The 22985-nt window shown below is 53.4% G+C and overlaps 1 protein-coding gene across 7 annotated transcripts in view; it reads left to right on the top strand.

Annotated features, from left to right (window-relative positions):
- shroom3 (shroom family member 3) overlaps nucleotides 1-22985 on the top strand; it is a 60439-nt gene that overhangs the window by 33482 nt on the left and 3972 nt on the right. For 4 of the 7 annotated variants that reach the window (XM_086170209.1, XM_086170210.1, XM_086170211.1 and 1 more), the window contains 19 exons: nucleotides 1906-2031; nucleotides 8780-8998; nucleotides 9634-9947; nucleotides 10026-10242; nucleotides 12173-12228; nucleotides 12487-12925; nucleotides 13225-13476; nucleotides 13585-14011; nucleotides 14098-14225; nucleotides 14354-14524; nucleotides 14861-15345; nucleotides 15593-15799; nucleotides 15937-16147; nucleotides 16325-16568; nucleotides 18006-18064; nucleotides 18944-19020; nucleotides 19244-19766; nucleotides 19895-20156; nucleotides 21037-21182. In XM_086170209.1, the coding sequence (XP_086026335.1) occupies nucleotides 1906-2031; nucleotides 8780-8998; nucleotides 9634-9947; nucleotides 10026-10242; nucleotides 12173-12228; nucleotides 12487-12925; nucleotides 13225-13476; nucleotides 13585-14011; nucleotides 14098-14225; nucleotides 14354-14524; nucleotides 14861-15345; nucleotides 15593-15799; nucleotides 15937-16147; nucleotides 16325-16568; nucleotides 18006-18064; nucleotides 18944-19020; nucleotides 19244-19766; nucleotides 19895-20156; nucleotides 21037-21182 (4563 nt within the window). The remainder of the gene's footprint in view (nucleotides 1-1905; nucleotides 2032-8779; nucleotides 8999-9633; nucleotides 9948-10025; nucleotides 10243-12172; nucleotides 12229-12486; nucleotides 12926-13224; nucleotides 13477-13584; nucleotides 14012-14097; nucleotides 14226-14353; nucleotides 14525-14860; nucleotides 15346-15592; nucleotides 15800-15936; nucleotides 16148-16324; nucleotides 16569-18005; nucleotides 18065-18943; nucleotides 19021-19243; nucleotides 19767-19894; nucleotides 20157-21036; nucleotides 21183-22985) is intronic. The other 3 variants (XM_086170215.1, XM_086170214.1, XM_086170213.1) reach the window with 3 other exon arrangements.

Below are 22985 nucleotides of genomic sequence, written 5' to 3'. Positions count from 1 at the left end.
ACACACACACTGCATAGACTAACTTGGTGCCTAACCTGATCTGGGGCATCAGCGCAGTAAAAAGTCCTGAAAGAGAACAGTTTTTACCTGTTTCTTGAAGGTTGAGAGAGATGATGCTCGTCTTGTTGCTTCTGGAAGTTTGTTCCACCACTGAGGTAGTAGAACTGAGAACAGTTTTGCCTGAGATCGCTTAGAGCGAGCAGAAGGTCCTGCTAGTAGGTTTGTATTAGAGGAACGCAGCTCTCTGCCGGGAACATAAGGTCTTATCATTTCGGTCAGATGTGCTGGACCTGTTCCTGAGGTGGTTTTGGATGCCAGGGTCAGGAACTTGTGCTTGATCCTGGCAGCTCCTGGTAGCCGGTGCAACTGGATGAACAGAGGACATGTTTCCACATGTTTATTGTCTGTTTCACATGAAGCTCCTGCATGTGAGGTTTCGGGCAGGAATCCAAGCAGGGACCTTCTGGCTTGGAGGCAGAAGCTCGGCGTGAAGCGACGTGACGATGGGTAGCTTCGCTCCGGTCCGGTGCCTTTCCGCTGGGAAAAGATCCCCCTCGTCCCAGTCTTATTTGTGCTGTTTGTGTGTTTTGTGTTCCTAAGAAGGATAGAAATGTAGAACTGCTCAGTTTCCCGTCTCTGTGCTGCCGTCTGATTCCACGCTCGTGTGTGTGAATGAACACTTTTACACTCGGCGTGATGGAGGACAAAGTGCTGACGCAAAGGTCACGACCTCATCGCGACCTCTATCCGGAGGTCTTCATCGCCATGATGAGAGAAACCAATTTAACTTGCGACTTCAGGTTGAATGATTAAATTTACCGATGGGATCCGTTCGCCGTTCCAGACGTATGAGTTTATTCTGAGTTGCTGCAGCTGGACTTCATTGCTCTCCTTTCCAGAGCAAACCTCCACCTCTCAGCGCCGCAGGTCATCACGTCAGCGCCGCCCATCACACCCTTTACACCCTTTACAACCCAAAACTAATTCAAGAAGCCGCTTATTATCATCGTAAATAATGTGACTATATACTGTGACTGAAAAAATGAATCAAATTGGAAAAGAGTACTTTTGAAGCCGGATTTTGTGTCAACACTAGTCATTTTGTAGTTTTGTCAAATGTAGTGATGGATATATTATATATGTTGCACCGGAAGGGAAAGTAGGAATGACCCTCCGCTGAATATGGAATGGAATAAATCAATGTAGAGTGAACTTTTGTGTGTGTGTGTGTGTGTGTGTGTGTGTGTGTGTGTGTGTGTGTGTGTGTGTGTGTGTGTGTGTGTGTGTGTTATTCTCAGGTCTGTTTTCAAACACTTTTCTCTGTTGCGTTTTCCTCTGTGTTGGAAGTGTTGACGCTACCTTGGCTCCTGGTGGATGTGATGCGAAGCGGCGTCATTTCCTCGTGTGATTGATGCTGCGGGAAAATAATATATTTTCAGTCCGAGTGGAAAAGACAAACTCGGTGTCGTGAGCGAAGAGATGAGTGTTTCAAAAGTGTTGTAACATAATTCAGAATGACGCTCTTTTTTTCGCCTTCAAAGGGCTGCGTGATGTTTAAAAGTCCCACAAACTTGGGGATTGAAATGAATTGGAGATAAAGAGGCTCCATTCAAGCTTTACTCACAAGACTAGGATGAGTTAACAGGGTCACGGACATCTTCTACAAAAGAGCTTTGGTTCTTAAAAGGCACGACAGTGAATGCAAGGTAATAGACCTGGGCGTCCTCATGTGAGCACATACATGTCCTGCGCCCTGGTCAGCGTGAGACGGACCGGATCAGACCGCCTCTGTACGCAAGGTGGCTGCGACCAGACTGGAGGACTCCGTAGCTTCTGGTCCAACACGTGATGAGATGAAACCCGACGCTCAAAAGTAACCCGCGCTCTTTGCTTGTCGACCCGCAGGCGCGCTGACCCGGCGTCGAGGCCTCACTCGTGGCATTCCACCAAGCTGGGTGAGGTGCACCAGGTGACGGACCAGGCCGGGGTGGACGCCGTGAACAGCGTCTGGCACAACAGCTGCCACGCCAGGTCAGTGCTTGTCCGTGCGCAGCTCCGCACGCCTGCGGACGCTACAGATGATCGTTTTTCAGAAGGTTTTCCCGACTACCGGCCGTGCGGTTTAGTTTCCAATTCTGACCGGAAGGCAGACGGAATGCGGGCGCATTGAAAGCTATATAAAGTAGATCGACGCCTTTGGCGCTTCATGGCACAGCGAGCCCAAACAATCCTGCCTGTTATTCTGTTATAATGCACCTCAAGAGGCCATAACAGGATCTTTTGTTATTGCTGTTTGATTTTTGGTGTGTTCTTGTTTTTTTATCCGCTGCCTTGGAGGCAGCACTTGGTTCACAAGACCTCTTGTTTTTCACTCGATCTCGACATTTCCCGTGACGACAGCGGCGTCTCTACGCTCGGAAGAAAAACAACATCTCGACTCGAGAAAAGGGACGCGCCGTCGCCGCGAGGAAATATGAAAGGACACGTCCGATAAGAACCGAGTTGCGCTAATTACAGTCCATCGGCTGTAAAACGTCACTATCGGTTCACTGAAACTTTCCCCTCTGAGTTTTTCCGCTCCCTGGGGAGGACGAACGCCGCCGCCGCCGCCGCCACGTCGTTCCCGGTCAACATATTTCATCTTGGGATTCATGGGCGTTGGATTTGGCCCGACATCGGAGATGCAGGCGATTAATCTTCATTTAAGGAGCTCTCGCTCCAGACGGATGGCTTTTACCTCTTGCTCATGAATGAAAGAGAGAAAAGCCAACAGTGCTTCTTTAATTGCTCTTTGTATTCACTATATATGAGGGTGTTTTGTTTTTTTTGTCCTGTGCAAATAACAACATAGACTATCAGCGTGAGCGAGGAAAAAAACCAAATACATTAAAACTAAACAAATCGCCATTCAGAATCCAATAAAAACAACTGGACGTCAAACCGAACTTGGATCCTTAACTGACGTTTCCGTCGCTTAAATGGTCATCCTTGATTGTTTTGCTTTTTTAAAGCTTTTTAAAAACGTAACAAAGAGCTACAGGATGTCATCTCATCCCACAGTTTGCCTCTGAAACACCTAATTTATGATTCCTCGGCCGCCTGAAAAACATCATTAAAAACCTCTTAAATTGTGATTTCCTTCACTTGATTTCAATCTATTTTGTCTACAAACAAAGGGGCTTCTTTCCGCCCCTCGAAACTGTATTTTATTTCCAAAGTCTTTCGATGTTTAATATCTGGAGACTTTATTCATGAGCAACTCCATGAGTTAAACCGTGAAATTGTTAAAACAGGTGAGTTTCGTGTTCGATACCGAGTCTTATTAATAATTCTAACTGCTCTTTTCTGAAGTTGAATTATAGGCTTGATTTAAGTTTTGTTTCCCAAACCTCAGCATAATGTGACGCCTCCGAGCGTCCCAGTGAAAGATGCGGCGCCTGCAAACACCTTCGATCCGGCAAATCTCCTGCCTCGGAAATAACGGTAGTAACATTTTCTACGTGCGACTTCAAACGAGATCATCGTCTGTGATGAGAAAGAAGTTTCGATCAATAATCGCCCTTCAAGTTACATCTTTGTCAGCGACTTAAACGAGCCCTGGGTTTGGATGCAGGTCACCTGCCGGGCGCCATCAAGGTTCATGTCTGTGGAGACACGGTTAGCAGCTGATCCTGTAGACATTCGGCCTTATCGAGCATCTCGCTTCTTTGTTTGAGGAAAAAGGACACTGGGATTTATTCGTTTTCGGTTTGATCTCAGAACGCGTGAAAACTGGTGGAAATCGGAAGTCGCCGGAATCGCAGCCTCGTTTGTTACGGAAACATTGGACGGATGATTTTCTTGCAGAAACTGGGTTCCATTTTAACGAGCGGTTCAGTTTCCTTTTCAAGCCTCTGAAAATGGTGACGTTATCCATCTTTACTATGAGCTGACTTTTTTTGTCTTTTCACATTTTGTTTTGATTGCATATGAAAGTTCCCCATTATTCATTCGTTCATCCATTACGTACCGCTCATCCTGCGCCCGCCTTGGGAGGCGGAGCCTATTCCAAGCGCCGCTGGCGTGGCGGCAGGGATCTCGCCGGTCGAGACGTACGACGATGCGCTCCCTCGTTCACATGTTGTATAAGCGCATCTAAGCGTTCACTCTTTCATTCACGCCGTTCGCCCTCTCCGGACTGACGTGCCAAAATAGTGACCTGGTCGTTCCCGTCTGTGTTTGGACGGTGGGAGGAACCCGGAGAACCCTGAGGAACCCTGAGGAACCCCTCGCAGACCCGGGAGAACACGGAAACCTCCACTGGGAATCCAACCGGGGTTGTTTTTCTGCGAGGCAGAAGCTCTGAACCCTGCATGTCGCCCCGCAGCTCCAGTTTGATGTGGTTGGAAAAAGGGGTTATTGAAAGAGTGAGCAAAACTCTGGAAAACTGAAAAAGATAAAGAAAGATGGAAAATATCTTATTCGCTAAGTTTTCCAAAGGTCGCTCCGATATAAGAGTTAAACATTTGTTAAAGATTTTGGCTCCCAAATGAAAAACGACTGTGTTTATTTGTGCTGAAGGTTTCTGGGGCTTGGAAGCGAACGCTCCACCGTCGGGTGGATTTTTCCCCTCATGAGATCACTGAGTCCACGCGTGTCTGCGTCTGAATGGTTTTATTCTTCCAGAAAGAGCACGCTCTGCCGTTATGTTCTTAATAACCGCCCAGAGAATTTACACCTCCGGGTTCTTCGAAAAGGCTTTACCTGGTCTTCTCGCTCTCCGTCTTTGTCCCGGATGTTTTATCGGCCGTGTTGAGATGAAACGCAGCGCGAGGCCGACGAGGCCGGCGTCCCGGTCTGTCGCCGTCACGCCGTCTCAAAGACGCTTCTACGCATTTCATCGGACGTGTTGTTGTTGTTGAATGAAGCCGAGCGTTAGCGTGAGCGGTCGCGTGTTTTTTCCTTCCCGCGTGAAACGTGTGATTTGAACTCCGAAGAGTCGAATCCCGCTAATCCGGCGTCGGTCTGTTTGTCGGCGTCCCGATCCGTCTGCCGGTAACACGGTTTCGTGGAGATTGCCAAAGCATTCGGTTTGTCGTTGTATTTTAATGACGGTGTTTCTGACGGCGGATACGTCGCCCGAGCCGGGAGTTCAGGGTTAAAGGTCACGCTACAATGGTGCATCTGCAGGATTCAGTTGATGACGCGGTCGTATATTAATTCTACCATTTCTAAATGGTCCCTTTTCTAAAAGGCGTGAATTGATTTTGATTTTCAAGTATTGCATTTGTACAATTGATTTTCACACCTTTTCACAGACCGTTAAAAATTGGATTCCGGAGCACCAAACATGCGCACGCTAACAATTCCAGAGGGGGTTTTTGCCAGATGTGACCCTTCTGGGTCACATCTGATGGCTCCCAGATGACCAAAGTAACAATATCACAACAATATCACAACAATAGCACTTTCAACTTGCAAAATACATATTTTATTGCCTGTTTATATATTGTATAGTTATTTTATATATATTGTCTATTTGTACGGTTTTTTATATTTGTATTGTCCAGGACTACAGATTGAAATTAGCTATGAGCTACAATCTGGTACAAACATCTCTGCCTCTGTGCTTCATGGAATTGTAAACTGTCCTAATAAACTTCTAAACAAACAAACAAACAAACAAACAAACAAATATGTTTACAGAAGATGACATTAAAAATCCAGCTGTCTTGCTGACGCCGTGCCCCCCCCCCTTCAGCCCATGGTTCCACTGTTATTCTTGTAATCAAATGTACACTGATCAAGACTGAAGGGTGTGTGTGTGTATATATTATTACTTTGTAAAATCACAGTATCTGTTTGTGTGTGTGTGTGTTTCAAGTCAAGCGGAGGTGTTGGTCAGGAGGTTTAAATCACCAAAGGGCCGCTTTAGGAGTTTCCAGGGTCCTCGTGTGTGTGTGTGTGTGTGTGTGTGTGTGTGTGTGTGTGTGGGGTGGATGGGGTATTGACGTTAATGCCAGCAGAAGGGGGGAATTCTTGATACCCCTCTGGGTCTCCAGTAGCAACGGCCGTTCCCCGTCCCGAGGCTCTGTCGTGTCACGCCGAGGACATGTGAACACTGTCATGGACGTGAGGAAAGAGGGAAAGAAAAGGGACGGAAAGACAGAGAAAGTTAGTGACACAGAAAAGGAGAAAGACAGAGCCTGTCCTCTTTTCACCAACACTAATTGCATCATGTTTGGTTGAAAGGGTTGGTGGGTCAAACTGTGACGTACACGCACACACACGCACACACACGCACACACACATTTGCATTCCAGTCCGTTATTGGTTTATTCAGCAGCCGGAGCTGCAGATCACCAACTTTACAACCAACAGAAGGAGATAAAGCGTCCGTCAGACGCTCACCTTGTTATGTAAATGTTCTGGCCGTTGAACACGTCGTGTTGAAATAAGAGCAGCGACGGGAAGCTGGTCCGATGCGCCGCTCTTAATGCTTTGTCTCCAAAACAACTGGGCCGATGCAGGAGGGAGCGGCCCGACGCCACGCCGTCACCGCTATAAGTTGGAATGACGGGTGAAGCCCGCATTCTTGTATCGGCCGTCGACGATGTTGATTTGAGGCCGTGGACGAGCGTTAGAATGACATCGTAAAAAGGATTTCTCAAAATGTGTTTTTCAATGGCAGAAAGAAACAGTTTGGATTTGGATTCTGAATCTTCTCGCGTCTTCGAGGGTTTCCTCCGGCCAAAGCTTGTCCGTCTCCATCTGACGTGAATGAGTGACCGAATGGTGTCTGTTTATCATGTGAATCATTCCCGCTTCTCTAAAAGACGTGCGAATGACCGAGTGAATGGTTGTTTGTCCCACGTGGCCATCGGGTCGGAGGCCGACCCCACCTTTGGACCGGCGCCGGCCCGTCTCCACCCTGACTGTAGGATATGAATGAATGAATGAATGAATGACCTTTCCCTGGGAGCCCTCTTGGTGCGCACACTCTTTTAACCTTATTTCTGTCCATTTTTTCTTTCTGGTCCAGCATCCGTCCCCAGCTGGGCGGCGGATGTGGATGTTTTTCAAGCCTGCCTGCTACTTGAATCCATCCAACCGAATCCTCCTCAGTAAAAGTGACGTCTCTCCGGTGAGCGGGCCGAACAAATAACGTGGCTCGAACAAGGTGTTTTGCAACCTCAGCGGCGACGCCGTTGTGAAGGATAGAAGTGGGTCGGGCAGGATCGTTTAGACGCACGGGTTTGTGCTGGTCTGTGCAGCTGCAAGGCGGTTAGCATGGATTAGCGACTGAAATTGGAGGCTGCCAGGAGGCGGCACCTGCTGAGGGGATAAATGTGTGTGTGTGTATACATATACCGTAATTTCCGAACGAAAAGCTGCGGCTTTTTTCATGTAAACAACAATGCGGCTAATATATGGACTTTTTTGGGTGGGGGACGCTAACAAGCTTCACGCCGCTAAAACGTTTATCCTCGTTACATCGGACCGATGAAATGACCGGGAAATTCTGGGTCCGTTAAACTCCGACACCGACTTTGACGGTTTTAGCGCGCAGGAGGAAGCCCGAGATAGCGATCGGCTAGCCGGTGCGGCTTATACTGAGGTGCGCCCTATAGTCCGGAAATTACGGTATATGTATATATATATATATATACATATATAAAGAGAGAGAGAGTGTGTTTAAGAGTTTAAAAGCTGTGAGAAGCTGCGCTGCATCTGGTCTGGATTGTCTGGGTTGCTCTGCGAGCCTCGGGGGCATCAGGGAGGGACTGAGTCGGATTAATGAGGCGTGTTTTCAGTCAGTTGTTTTCATGTTTTCATGTATTTACTGTAGCGCCTGTTGAGTTTACACTCACTGCTGCTTCCAGCTGACACCCAGCCATTTCACAATTAAAGGCACCCTGCTTGTATCGCACCAAACCACCGCGGTGTAGAAATCTATTATTTCTAAGGGACAGTGTCTGAGACCAAAACCCCGGACCCGGTTTGAAAACACAACATATTGAAAAGCCGTGTGACAACGTATTCATTTATCGGTAGAGCCGTGGAGCCAAACCTGAGGCGTTTATCTCATCATGCCGCTCGGGATATACTTATTATATAAATGCAGAGCGAGCGTACCTACAATTTGCACAATTTTGTACAGTCATTAATGTATAAATTTATATTCATCTTTTTTTTTTTTTTTTTTTTATTCTTGGCATTCACAATTTTGATGCCCCGATTCATCGCAATCAGTATTCTTATCCGACGTGAGAAACACTGTGTTTCCCAATTTTCTCAAGATCTGGCAAACGTCAGCGGCGCAACTCATTTCTCTACATGATCAGCTTGTCGGCTTTCAACAAAACACGAAAGATCTGGCAAGTCATCCGACTGCTATTACAACACACTACATAAATGGCGAGGCATTTCACCTCTCCGCAAAGAGCTGTCAACACACACCGTGTCACAAAACACACACTAATGATTTGGCAACACACTTTGTTATTAAGCAATAAACCAAAGATTTGGAGTCAAAATCCATTTGATCTGTGAGCTGCGGCGAAGCTGCGGACGTGGAGTTGAGCGTCATTTAACAGCGAGCTGAATATCTGGCAGTAATAACACACACTAAAGCTGACGGACGGCTGCGTTTCTAAAGAGCGGACGAAAGATCTGGCAAAACATCTCAGCTATAAATGACGGAATTGTCATGATTCACTGGGTGCAGCTTGAAATGGCATTTGATGTCTTTCTTTGTGTGTGTGTGTGTGTGTGTGTGTGTGTGTGTGTGTGTGTTTAGCGCCTCCGCCACTGACCTATGTGGTGGGTTTGAGTCTGGCAGCAGCTACCTGAGGAAGAGTCCGGACCAGTACAGCTCCAGAGGCAGCATGGAGAGCCTGGATCCCCCCTCGGCGTCCCAGCTCTACCCTGGATCTCAGCACCAGCACCCCCTGGGCCGCCACAGCCACGGCGGACCTCATCCCACCTACTCCTCCTGCCAGCACCTGTCCTCCTCCAGGTTCATACCGAGCGCCTCCTCGAGTAAACCCGGAGCCGTAGCCGTCCGTCTTTATCCCGCGACAAACGAAACACGGCGTCCGACTGGTTGCGGTGCCGGCGGGGCGAGCGACCTCGGGCGGTCCGCGAGACCTGGAGGTCGGGCGGACGCCGAAATTAAAAGCCAGATATCCGTTGGAATTTGCTTATGAAATTTCACATTGCGGTGAACGCTGCTGACGCTTGTTGTTAACCGTGGCGGTCGACATCGTCACGTTGCTCGTGGTCACCTCAAACCGATGGAAACATCCGGATTAGGATTATTGAAAAGCGTGCCAGGGGCTGCCGGATGAAATCTGGACAGAGCGCCGGGCCGTGGGCTCTGAGAGGCCGCGGGGCCACGACGGGGTTCGTGTTTCGGGGCCGTCGAGCAGGAACGTTTCCAGCTTCCGGGGCGATAAAATCATGCGGCTGCACAGTTTTCACATGTTTTTTGATGGAAACCAGTCGACCCTGGATTGAAGAGGTCGTGACGTTTGACTTTAGATTGAAAAACAAACTGATCTCAACCCTTCCGGCAGCTTCTCTCTCAACCTAGAGAGAGGCCGCGACTTCAAATGGCGTCGTCCTCATAAATGTAACTCTGTCACGTTCCAGGTCCTCGAACAGCATCGACCATCTCCACAGCAAACGGGACTCGGCCTACTCGTCCTTCTCCACCAGCTCCAGTATCCCCGAGTATCTGGCGTCGGCCCCGGAGCGCTCCTATTCGCTGGAGACGGTCTCTCAGAGAGGAGGAGGAAGTGGCGAGATGCAGCAGGTGGACATGCGTTACATCCGCGGCGTTTACAACCCGCAGCACGGCCTGGTTCAGGAGCGCCAGCACGACTCCGCGTCTTCCCTGTCGCTACGCAACAGCGACGCGAGAGGCGCGGCCGGCGCCAGGGGCGGCCAGAGCCCCGATCCGCAAGGTAGCCTAGTTTCAGGAAAATGGCGGCGCGGGTTGGATCGGAAGACGTGATGTTGATCGGTCGCGCTCTTCGCCGCAGGAGGCGGAGTCTGTTACCGTGGCGGCGGCCATAGTTCGGTGCCGGCCTCAAACAGACACAGCGTGGGTCCGATATGGGCGCCTTCGACCGGCCACAGCTCCTTCGAGAGCCTGAGGGGAGCCCCGGCTCCGCCGCGCCGCAGCGACAGCTACGCCGTCATTAGGAGCCACGACAGGCCCAACTCCTGGTCCAGCCACGAGCAATCCAGGTCGCTTCGGTGAGCAACCTTCTCCTCTTCTCTCGGGGCTCGCCGACCTCCATCTTACCCGCCGCTTCGCATTCTGTCACGTCAACCCGTGTCATGTCTGGAGCTCCGACCTCCGCACACCTCCACCCAGATCTCCGCCGTCCCTCCCTTGTAAACGTCCAAACCACCTTCATCTCCAGAACGTCTAACATCTGACGGACTCCTTCCTGCTCCTCTCCGTCCTCTTCGCTCTCAAAAGGAGCAAATCTTTGGACTTCAGACCTTAAATCCCTTGATAGCCTTAACCTTGACAATTTATATTTCATTGTATTTCTTATTCTCCCTCCTTCCTACTATTATCTATTATTGTTATGTTTTTGCTTGAAACTCTGGCACGACAATTTCCTTCGAGATAAATAAAGTTCTTCTCATCTGTCATCTCAAAAGAACGTCGGCATCTTCACCTCCGCCGCCTCCCGTCCGCCTCCTCGGTGCGATCGTGTCTAAACCGGCCGACGTCTCCGCCGTCCTTCCCTCTCGACCCGGCTCTGCTCTCGCTGTCCTTGCACACTATCCCTGATTCTGTCCTGCGGCCAGTCCTACCCGCCTGCACGCTTCTCTTCAAATCTTCTCCAGCCCTCTGGACCACCCTCCGTCCTCGGCCCGAACGGGTTCCTCCCGAGCCCACGCATGCGTGAACCTTCACTCCTCTCCTGAACTCTCACCGCCGATCGCGGCGCCGCCTTGTTGAGACGCATTTTGTAATAACGGTGCATTTTGTCATCAACGTCCAAAATGTAATCACTTTTTCATTTCATTTTGTAATAAAGCCGCATTTTGTAATAAACTGCTGCATTTTGTAATAAGCTATTACATTTTGAGAAGATTATTACAAAATGCACTTGCAACTTTTTTATTCTCTAGGAAATGTAATAACGTGGAATTCATAGAATATTCTCCGTTAATGCAAGCTTTGAATAGTGTACTGATAGTAACTGCTAAGTACAGCTACTAGGCTAATACAGTGATACTAATAATAGGCCTAGCTTTTACAAATACTGTGAAGTAAAATAAAATACAATTAACAAACTTATGCTTTAAAATTGTTATTACATAATGCACCATGTTATTACATTTCCTAGAGAATAAAAAAGTTGCCAGTGCATTTTGTAATAATCTTCTCAATATGTAATAACTTATTACATAATGCGGCAAAATTTATGACAAAATGCGCTGTGGCAGTTTATTACAAAATGCGGCTTTATTACAAAGTGAAATGAAAAAGTTATTACATTTTGGACGTTTATTACAAAATACACTGTTATTACAAAATGCGGCTCAACACGCCTGCGAACACGGTAGTCCGTGGAGATTCCCGTCTAACCTGTTGTCGGGGACTAACTGGTCAATTATTGTTAAACCGTGACGCAGCAGGGATAACCAGTCGACCCGGAGCAGATCCCCGAGGCTGCCCGTCACCTTCCGTCAACTCTTGGTGTCACAGAGTTTGACTGTGGACGTGGACAAACGTGAAGTCGCCGCGGCGAGTGGATGGTCCACCTGTGTCCCAGGAACATGTCGGAACTCAACGGGACGGGATTTGTTTGGATTTACTGGAAAATTCGATTTGGGCAACTGATTTTCAGTGACGTGAATGTAAACGGTGGCAACCGGTGACGCCGCGGCTTGAAAACGACCCGTTTAATATCATACTGGTGATTTGTAAAATCACCGGGAAGAAAAAAAAATGGATTATTCTTATGTTTGACTCCACGTCCAAAAGTCAAACCCTCATCCACTCATCTCATAACACATTTCCTGACCATTTTTTCCACTGTTTAACACCGTATCAGTCATCTCTTGAGTCGCCGGAACCATCCGGCACGTTCCTTTCACTGAGTCGATTACATATTAGATGTTATTGTAAAATGTCGATGTGTGTTTGACACGTGTGACGCAGGTCTCTGCAGAAGGGGTCGTGGCATCACTCCAGCGGCCCCGTGACCTCGGGCTCGGGTACGTCAATATTCATCCTCACGACTCTGTTTGACGGAAACGTAGGAGATCCAACAAACGTTACTTTGAACACACGGTGTGTGTCTTCATGTGACAATCTGGTCCCTGAGAAGACCTCGGCGAGAAGCGAGCCGGTCCCCGGATTCGAAAAATACCAGACGTTTGTGCAAAATACAACGAGTACGCAATCGCGCGAGTCTTTTGAAGGCGCGGGAACGACGTGGAGACGTAGCTCACGGCTCACCTTTGCGCTTCCAGCCAAAGCGTCGTACGTCACGGAGGGTCAGCTCCACACGGTGATGGAGAAGAGTCCGGAGAGCAGCCCCACCACCAAGCCTCGGCAGGGCGGAGGCTTCCCCCAGCCCGACTCGCCTCCCGGATCCTCCCCTCCGCCGTCCGGCCAGCTCGCTCTGGGGGCGGGCCTGTACCTCGCCCCGCAGCCGGAGCCGCACTACGGGCCGACGCCCGGCTGCGGCTCTGCGGCGCCCGCCTCCGGAATTTACCCGGCGCCGGCGAAGGACGGCGACCGGCTGCGGCGGCCGGGAGCCGACGGGCAGGAAGAGGAAGCGGCGGCGGCCGGCCGCAGGGACGGTCGGATGCCGGCGGATGAAAATGAATACCAAACGCCGAACGCCTGGTCTTCGTCCCACCATCGCCCCTCCTCGGCGGCCGGGTCTGGAGCGCAGGAGGCAGAAAGGTAACGCCCACGGTTTTTCATGTAGTTGCAACATCAATTTTATTGATTTGCATTGTTTCAAGGTCTCCTGTGAGCTGGAATTCACAGAGAGAGCGTGAAAAATACACCCGCAAGACCCCTTCTAGTCTTTTACCCGTTTGACGGGAGGTCTTAAGCGCGTGTGCACGTGCACGGAGAAGATCCGACACGTAAATCAAACGTCGGCCCGGCCCGACCCCGACGGGCCGATCTTACACGGATTCTGGCGCCGGTCTCATTTTGTGCGGCCGGGATAAACTCCTAAAACGCCGCTTCCACAGGTCCCGTGTGAAAGCGGCGGCCGCAGGGGGATCGGAAGCTCAGACGGCGGCCCGGAGGCCTCAGCACCAGCAGGGGCCCCCCTGCCACACCGTTCACTGGACCCACAATCACGCCGACCACGAGCCACTAGCGCAGATGTTCCAGGAACCCATTGGAGACCTTCACGGTCCCGGATCCCCGGCCAGACCCCCGTCCTCACAGGAGCGGAGGGACCCGTGCACGGCGGCGCAGCCCAGAGGAGACCGGAGCAGGTAGGACCTGGACGCCCGTCAAGCGCCGGTTCTGACTTTTACGCGACGCGAGACGTTATCGATGTGCGAACACGTCCCGTTCTTTCTTCTCGTCCTTCCTTCATCTAGATCCGTGGACCAGGCTTCTTTCCACTCGGAGCCGGATGCGTCGCCCGGAACGGTCCGGGGCCGGACGCCGCCTCCCTTCCCGCCGGTTCCCCCTCACGCTCAGGTTCAGCTCCCCGCCGCCGCCGCCGCCCAGCCGTCCGCCCGTCACCACAGCGACTCGGCGGCGCTCCAGTGGGACCCGAGGGACTGGGACAGGGACCGGGAACACCCGCTGACCCGTCTGGAGATCGCCCTCGCCGAGGTCCAAGGAAGCGCCGGCCCTCATCGGGCCGGTAACCACGGTAACGGCAGCGGAGAGGGCATCCAGGGAGCCTCGCGAAGCGTTTCCGTCCTGGAGAAAGTTTGGAAGTTTGAACGGCGGGAACGAGCGGCGAAAGGACGCAGTCACAGCTCCGTCCTCGGGGACGGCAAGGCCGCGCAGCAGCGGGTAACTCCAGACACACTTGCGACATGAAATCTGTCAGCTTCTCGCCGGCGACAACCTGCTTCACCGTCTCATATCTGGATCACCAGGGGCAGGAAAAAGGCGTGGCCTATCGAGCGGAGGACCTCAGGAACATGCTGGAGAGAAGCACCAACGGAAGCAAACCCCACAGAACGCTGAGTTATCGGGGAGGCAACAATGACAACGTGAAGTTCAGGTAGGAGGGCCGAAGGAACTTGGCCAACGTACCGGTAAAGTAGAAAACACCACAGAAATGACGAGCGGCGTCAAGGAGGCCGCTCGTTCGGACCGAATCTGAAACTGGAATGTTTCTCCGCGGTTTAGATTGTTGCACATCTTGGGTCTCTCTGCCAGGACCCCGGCCGACCCCGATTCGGCTCTCCAGAGGAGCCGCAGCAGCTTCCATCTGGACAAAACCCGAGACGCAGAGAAGAGGGACGTGTCCTGGAGACAGGATGTCCACGAGACGCCAGGCCAGGACGCCTCATTCAACAGGTCGGTGTCCGTCCGAACGCCGAACTCGATCGACGTACCGGGATCCTTCGGCGAGGTCGGGCTCCTCCGAGAGTCTCGAGCGGAAGCCGGCGGCGGGTCGCGGTTCTTCCGTCGAATCGCTTTACCGGGTCCGTTCAAAGGGCAGCGCGGGTCGTTTCTTTTGCGGGATGTAAAGAACATGCAGGAAACCGTCAATGATTTAAAGCCGGGTGAATAAATCGGACTCTCCCGGCCTCACATCAAGTTAGTCCCTTCACGAGTTGATGGCTCCCTTCGGTCGGTCGGCATTTTCCCAGATTCCCTGCCGCCCTAACATGGAGATCCTCCTCTGCGTAGGTCCTACAAGGACTCCTTGAAAGACGCCCAGTCGAAGGTCCTGAGATCCACATCCTTCAAACGGCGAGACCTCACCTCCTCCGTCAACCCGTCGCATCCCGCGGCTCCCTCGGGCGGCTCCGCCGTCCCCGGCGCCCACCGGGCTCTTCCCGTCCCCGCCAAGCACCACTCCTTGGAGAAGAAAGGCCCTAAAACCATGCCCAAGCCACAGGGGATCGTCATCGGCCCGCAGACCCACCTCGGCCCTCGAGTCACGTCCCCCCACGCCCCCAAGGAGCGCCACATGGTGGGTCCGGAGGTCCGAGGGCCGAGTCCCCCGGCCCTCCCGAGCGTCCCGGCGGTCGGGCCCCCGGCCCCGATGAGGATCTGCGGACGCAAACGGCTGATGGCGGACCAGAAGAAACGCTCGTACTCCGAGCCGGAGAACATCAACGAAGTCGGGGTTTCGGACGCCGAGACGACGGCTCTCTTCAAGCTGGGAGGAGGTAACGTGTTCGCCGTGAAGACCGGGCGCTCCTGCCGCCAGATCTTTGAAAAGCGCTTCCGTGTTTCTGTTTGCGTTCGTCGCATTGACGCGTGTCGGGAAGCGTGGCGGGACGCCGTGGTGTCAAGACGGCGTTCAAGAGTCACGAACGGTCGATTTAGGGTTCGGCGTATAAATCCCGTGCCGATCCCTTTCCGGCCGGCGAGCTAACCTCGCCCCGCCCACCCCTCACCCTCCTTGTCCGGCAGAAACTAGCGTGGCCGACCGGCGGAAGGTGTTTGAACTCGGGGCGTCGCAGAGCGCGGCGTGGAGGCCGGACCTGCGGCAGCTGCAGCACGACGCTCTGGCCGAGTACGTGGAGAGGAAGAGAGGCGTCAGGAGGGAGGATGGAGGGCAGAGGCTGGCGCAGAGGCCTCAGAGCGCCTACATCCAGCCTGAACACACCAACCACAGAGGTGGGCGACGCCGGAGAGCCGCTCGGCGTCCGACGGGACGTCGCCCGGACGTGGCGGTCCGGAGCCGAGCGACAAACCGGTTAAGGCGTCCTTTCCTTTTCCTCGCTTCCCCCCCGTCCTCCCCCGTCTCTCTCCAGCCTCCTCCTGCCACTCAGACACCCTCAGCATCTCCTCGGCCTCCAGCATGTTCTCGCTCCAGGACGCCGCCCTCGACCGGAGCTTCTCGTCAGGAGAGAGGCCTCAGTGGTCCTCCTTCTCTCATGCCGCCGACCTGCAAAGCTTCCAGTCCAACCTCTACTACCCGGGACGGGTGACCACGCCGAGGCCTCCCGCTCACCCGCCACCAAGGTGACACAGGCCAGAGAAATGGATTTTTGTAGTTCAGTAGCTCACTGTCGCGGCCGGTGGGAAAATATGGGACGTCAGAATAATTTCATCCTAGAAAAAGTGACTGAAGATGAATTTCGGTCGTGACGCCGGATGAAGAGCCGGGTTTAAAACCCGCCTCCCTTTGTGCGCCTGCAGCGCCGCCGCCAGCCACGGCCCCTTTCCAACACCAGATTCGGGCCACCGAACGCCGGCGGCGGGGCAGCACTTCGCACCGGGGACGTCGACACGGCCGAACGCGAGCGCGGCGGGCGGCGGCTCGTCTCTGGGATCGAACAAATCGGCCTCCGCTGAGGATCTCTTGGAGCGTTCTGACAACCGGCCAACGCCTCCGCAGCACGTACGCTCACGCTCCTCCCCCATCGTGGAGAGGCTAGACCAGGTAAAACTTCTGCACACACACACACACACACACACACACACACACACACACACACACACACACACACACTTCCCGCAGCCTCTTGTGCAAATCAGTCGGTAAAATAAGATAAGATAAGAACAACTTTATTTATCCCGAAGGGAATTGTTGTGCCAGAGTTTCAAGCAAAAACATAACAATAATAGATAATAGTAGGAAGGAGGGAGAATAAGAAATACAATAAAATATAAATAGTCAAGGTTAAGGCTATCAAGTGTTTTAAGGTCTGAAGTACAAAGATTTGAAGGTTCCCTGCTGGAATGGAAAAAGGAACTATTTTAGCCGGCAGACAAAGTGGCGAAGGTGGTTCTGAGGGTTCTGAGGCCAATCAGCCCATTTCTTCGTCGACGAATATCGTTGATTTCGACGCTCATTTGAATCATAATAATGCCGATCGGGTCGAGGGGCTCCAGAGACCTCCAGTCACGCAGGAAGCGTCCAGAGTCCTCGCCGTTTCCTGTCGGGTGCCGGCGAGCCAGAGACGGCGGCCGGCTGTGGTCCGATGAGCTTCGATAACGCAGACACGTATACATACAACACGCAAACGTGCACAGATCTCGGGCCTCCTCGAGGGGACCGAAGATGATGGATGTGTTTAATCTGCGTGGGCCATCAGGGAAGCCTTGGCGGCATAAACATCATTATGGTACATTCAGACGGAGTGACAGCTCACCGTGCAGGACCTTATCCGTCTCAACCCATCTTCTCGGTATTTTTGGGTTCTTTATTGCCCGCTCCCATTTACCATCATTGAGCTTCCACCTACTTATCGCGGTGCGATCTTTACGTTTGCTCCGCCGCTGGAAACAGGAAGGAACTCTCAGGGATCAGATTTGGCTCCCGGCGGATTCCTTCGATGCATTCCCGCATTCCAGACCGGCTATTTATCGCCGTGTCTCCGACACGTTCATCACCAGCAGTCTTTTTAAGGTCGTCAGGCGTGGTCGGCGGTCGTTTCCGTGGTGTTTTGCGAACTCCGCCGTCAGCATCGGAATACCATGAGCAGTTTAAATGATCGATGACGGTATTCATTTTATGACATTCTGTCAGAACTCCTTCATAAACGTCAGCCTCAGGACCACCTTTGCAGAATGGAAGTCTCCAAGGTCGCGCTTCCACGATGAATCCCAAGTGAAGACAAATTCGGGCGCTCGGTCGCCTTGGGAACGGGGTTCCGGAATCGACCCCGACGGCAAACGGCGACACCGGACAGAGCTCGTGGCCATCTTTAAAATGTAGAACCTCCAAAATCATCAAATGGGTCACGGAGAGAGAAACCGTTGGGATTTTGGTCACGTGGAGTTTTACCGAACTGAGCTCTTCAGACAAAAACCAAGTAGCCTCCTTGTTAAAGAGTCGCCGTCCGGCCTGTAAGATAAAATCCTCCGTGTGTTTCAGGACTTCAGGCTGTCGGGTTTCGCCTCCGACGCCGAACACACTCCCGGGACCGACGACAGGTACGTCAGCGTTTGCATTCACACCGGGGTAGAAAACAGACGCGCCATCGCGATTTCGCCACTTTCGCGAAAATGAGGGAACCGAAGGCCGATGGGAAAGCGGGTCGCCGCCGAGCTCGCTTCCATAATAGGCTGTATAGAACCGGTCGGTGTGTGTTGGTGCTTCAGGCCTGATTCATGCTTTGAAATGAACCCTGGCCTTATGAGAGCTGCCGGCGGCTGAGGGTTAGAGATGGGGAAGATGAGGAAGAGACGGACGAAGGAGAAGACCGAAGGAACCCGACGAGCGTAAGGAAAGAGGTGTGGCTCGGAAACGAGGAACCGGGCAAATAAAGAGGAGAGTAAAGACGGCAAACGAAAAAGGAGAGAGGAGACGGAGCTCCAGAGGAAAGAGTCCAGGACAAGAAGGGGGGGCTGCTGCTGGAAACTACTGGGAGCAGATCCAGGAGGAAGGAGTGGAGGAAGGTGGGCGGAGGCGTGAGGAGGGGACGGGAGAAAACTCCCTGGCACCGACGAGGAACATAAACAACATACCAACGCCGGCCCGCAGGGATTCATTAAGTCCAAACTCCTTCAGACATGTTTGCTCTCAAAACCGGGAGGTCGGAGGTCAAAGGCAGGAATTCTGCGTTCGTCCGTCCGGTTTATAAATATAACGGCGAACGCGAGCGACCTTTACAGCCGGCCCGCATCGGAGATGTCCGACATGAGCCGACCGCGGCGGGACCGGACCATACGCGCACGTCTTTAAGTGGCGGCTCAAGCCGAGACCGATAGAACCAAACGTAAATAATGTGGGTTGAGAAAGGTACGCGTGCGAGAGCGGACGTTTTGTGGCGTAGACACACCAAGGACAAGACTAATGACAGTGTCTCTCAGGCCCCTGGACCTCCTTGACCGTCCTCCGCCTCCAGGGAGCAGCGACGCCGCCCGGCCCGCCGCCGCGCCTCCACCAGGTGGGCACCACGAAGCTCCTCCGGCCCTTCGCCGGCGCCATTTAACTCTCACAAAAGACTGACCGGTCCGACCCCAAGCCTCCGCGGCGGAGGCGTGTCCTACATCACATACATGTCCTGGTGTCCAGACTTTACCTTCCGGGTCAGGTTATCTCGGCTCAGTTGAGTCTTTCATCATGTGACGAATCCCTTCCGACTTCTTCTCTGTGTGGTTGTCCTGCAGCCGCCTCGCACAGAGAGAGGTCTCAGCAGAAGAGCAGCGAGCGTCAGAGAGCCCTCAGCACCTCGGCGCTGGCGGCGTCCGTGGGCCTGCCCTGCCCGCTGTCCTCGCCCGGGTGGAACGCCGGCGGCAGGCTGAGCCTGGCCAGCCTGGACGCCATCGCCTTCCCGGGCGTGAGCGACCGGAACGTCGCCGGCGGGCGCGAAGCGACCGCGCCGGCCGCCGAGACGTCGGACCTCTCTCCGAAAGAGCATCACGGAGGCGTCGCGGAGATCGGAGGCGACGCCGGCTCGCCTCCTCCTTCCGTCGCCGCCCCGTCCGGGTCGACCCTCCTCGGCTCCGTCCGGCGGCGAGGACCGACGGACGCCTCCGAGGGATCCTCGCCGGAGGACCTGGACGAAGTCTTTCTGCGAAACCCTCCTTCGCCTCCTTCACCGGTCGGGGAGGCCGACGCCTTCCCTCCTCCTCCTCCCCCGGCCGACGGCGGCGAGCGGGACCCGGGCGTGGCGGAGCCGGCGGTGGGACAGTGGGTTTGGCATTGATCCCGTAGTCAATGCAAGATCGTTTTAATCTCAGCGAATCACGACGGCGCTCGCCGGCCGTCCCGCCTTCTGTTGATTTTGTCCGATGTTCTGTTTGCTCCCCCGCCCTCAGCTCAGAGATCCCCGGGAGCTCCGTCCCTCCCGCCAGGAAGTCTTCATCTCGCTCCTCCTCCTCCGTCAGTCCGCCGCCCCTCCCCGGCCTTCCTCCGGCCCCGAAGCCTCAGACCTCCGGCGATCCCCCCGGCGATTCGTCGCGCTTCTCCTGCGTCGACCCTCCGGAGTCCCGGGAAACCTTGGAGATCGCGTACCTGATGCCGTTCAAGAGGGAAAGAACGGCGGAGGAGCAGCGGGTGGAGGCGCTGGCCCGCCAGCTGGTGGGTCGCCGAAGGCCGCCGTCTCCGTTCTCACGCCGCCTCTCAACACGTGAGACGACCGCAAAGTCTCGGGGGTTTCTCGGTCTCTTTGGCTTTCGATGGTCGGAGCCGGCTCTGATTAGCCTCGCGGATTCGACGTTTACGCCGCCGAGTCACGATGACTCGACAGAAACCCGACACGCCCTCAGGAGCGAGACTCCACGAGCGGCCAGGAAACGCTGCCTTTCGCTGGCCGGAAACCTTGGACAGATCCGTCTGCCTCCACCGGCCCGGGTAGACTGGCGTGGGCCGGGTCGCTGCTACATGCTAATAGCTGAGGTGATACAACGGTAGCTTTAATATTGATGGTGGACGGCTAGCGAGGAACCTGCAACACCAGAGGGAAGACGCACACCCTGCAGCGCCACTCACAACCGCAGACAATCTAGAGTCCACTTACATTTCGGCATTTCTAATTATCTCCCGCGTGTCATAAGTCAGTCCAGCGCACACACACACACACACACACACGGCACGCACACACAGCCGAAGGAGGTTTTTCAATGAAAACCTTTGAAAATGGCCCAATCTTGGGCTCTGTTTCATCCGGTCAAGGTGTTTGTCAATCCTCTGCTCCACACTGGTGACACGTTACAAGTCATGAACGCGTCAACAAATCCCGTGACAGCAGCCACATTTAGCTTTTCTTTTCAATAATGGTGGCCGTACTAGATGGCTCTCAAGTACCTTCACGTCTCCACAAGGTTGCAAAGGAGCCGCATTTGAAAAATGTATTGTTTTTATCGGCACTATGATTCAGTCCGCTTTTATCCGTGAGCTGCTAGCGGCTAGCGGCTAGCGTGAATCGTGTTTTTATGACTCACTTCTTGGCCGTGCACAGGTGCTCCAGGACCGCTCCATGGCCTCCGTCCTGGACCTTTCAGGGGGCAAATGTACAGTGGAGCTTCTGGAGGAGATCTTTCAAAACAGCAACGTGGCCGGTAAAACACTCCTGCAACGCCGGGGGAGCGGCAGAGTAGAAGACAGGTATTTCTAGCATGCTTTTCTTTAACTGGGCATGAATGAACGCGGTTCTGTCATTCATTCAGGGTTATGGAGCGGTCAGGGTCACATTACATTATATTACATTATATTACATGACATGACATGACATGACATGACATGACATGACATTACATTACATTATGTTACATTACATTACATCACATTACATTATGTTACACTACATTACACTACATTACATTACATTACATTACATTACATTACATTGCAGTCATTTGGCAGACGCTTTCATCCAAAGCGACTTCCAAAAGGGGCAGGAGCCTCAGTCTGGTCTCTGGTCCAACGTCAGACTTGGACCAGGGGCCGACCACCGCGCCGCTGCTATGAAATAGAAATACCAACCACATATCGTACTCCATTATCGCTTGATACTTTAAAGTGCAAAACAGTTAAGGATCACAGGTAATGATATCCTGCAAATATCCTGCAAATCAAACATGATGTGTCATTTTTTGAACACCATTCTGGCGTTATTCGTGCATCCGCAGTCGGGGTCGCGGGGGGGCGGAGCTTTTCCCAGCTGTGATTGGGCGATGGGCGAGGTCGCCGGTCGCCGCCGGATCCCTGGGCCGTCGTTTCGCTCGTCTTCCATTTCATGTTCGTATTTGAGAGAGCAGTTCCGGGACGCTTCTTAGCGTCCAAGAGGCTCAGAAGGAGTAGCGGAAGGTCTTGGACGGCTTGACGTGCTTCTCTGTGCTCGTCTTGGCCGCAGCCTTTCGCTTCGGCTAGATGGAAACGGGAATTCTGCCCCGACGTAGCGAGTGTGTTTATGCAACCGTGAGGCCCCACTTGTAGACGGCCATCTTTGCGTTACACCATATGTAAGTGGAGGAGGCGCAATTTCCGCGCGAGCCTCAGTTGGCGGTTCTGGTTCGCCGACAGCTTCCTCCTCTCATCTGCCGCCGGAAAGAGGAAGCCGTCGGACAACCCGGCCTGCGAGTGTCCAAAAAGTCACGGAGCGGATCGTCGTCCGGCCGAAGCCGCCGTCCTGAGGCACAAAGAGCCGCCGCGGTGTTCGGTCGCTCTTCTTCACCTGGCGCTCCCGCACCTTTTCACTTCATCCACAATTTGGAAACCACAGCCGACCGGAAGTAAACAGCCGGTCGGTGAAGCGAACAGGTGCGCGGGATGTGGTTTAGAACAGACAGTAGAGTTTGGGATGACGTGACGGGCGGCGAGAGGGCAGCGGCACACTTGCAAACTGAATTCCAGCTCTTTCTCGGCTCCCGTCTGTCCCGGCGTACAGAGAATGGGTGACGTACAGCGGTGAATCATGTGAAGATCGGCTCATCGGGGGCGTGTCGGCCTCTTCCTGACGTTGTGGGAGTGGACGCTGTGCCCGGTGCTCACTGACTGACATGTATGAGGCAGGATCCTTTGTACGCCGAGCTTTGTAAATTCCGGTTAAAACAACATCGGGACGACAGCGGATACGCCCGCATTCAGAGCGACGTGACGTTTCACGCATCGGGCCGCCGATGTTTGCCGAATCGCCGGCGGTCCGCCAAAGGTTAGAGCAGCGACACGAGCGCTGCGGATGTTAGTAAACGTTGAAGGCGGATGGCGGTGAAGGGTTACCGGCCGGACGGAGCCGACAGCCGGAACAGGACGGACCCGACGAACCTGATCCGACGGGACCGACCGCTTTGCCCGTGTGGGAGAAGTCGGCGGCGGAGATAAATTAGCGCGGGCGGGGTCGGGAGGGACGGGGTTATTTTAGAAAAACTATTGCGTTCTTCGCCTGGGTCCCGTCCGCAACGGACCGAA

Source organism: Fistularia commersonii, chromosome 23, assembly GCF_037954325.1.
Source record: "Fistularia commersonii isolate RoL2024-O1a breed Wild chromosome 23, RoL_Fcom_v1.0, whole genome shotgun sequence".
Lineage (NCBI taxonomy): Eukaryota > Metazoa > Chordata > Actinopteri > Syngnathiformes > Fistulariidae > Fistularia > Fistularia commersonii.
The sequence above is the reverse complement of the archived record's forward strand: the minus strand, read 5'-3'. Positions and strand labels throughout refer to the sequence as shown.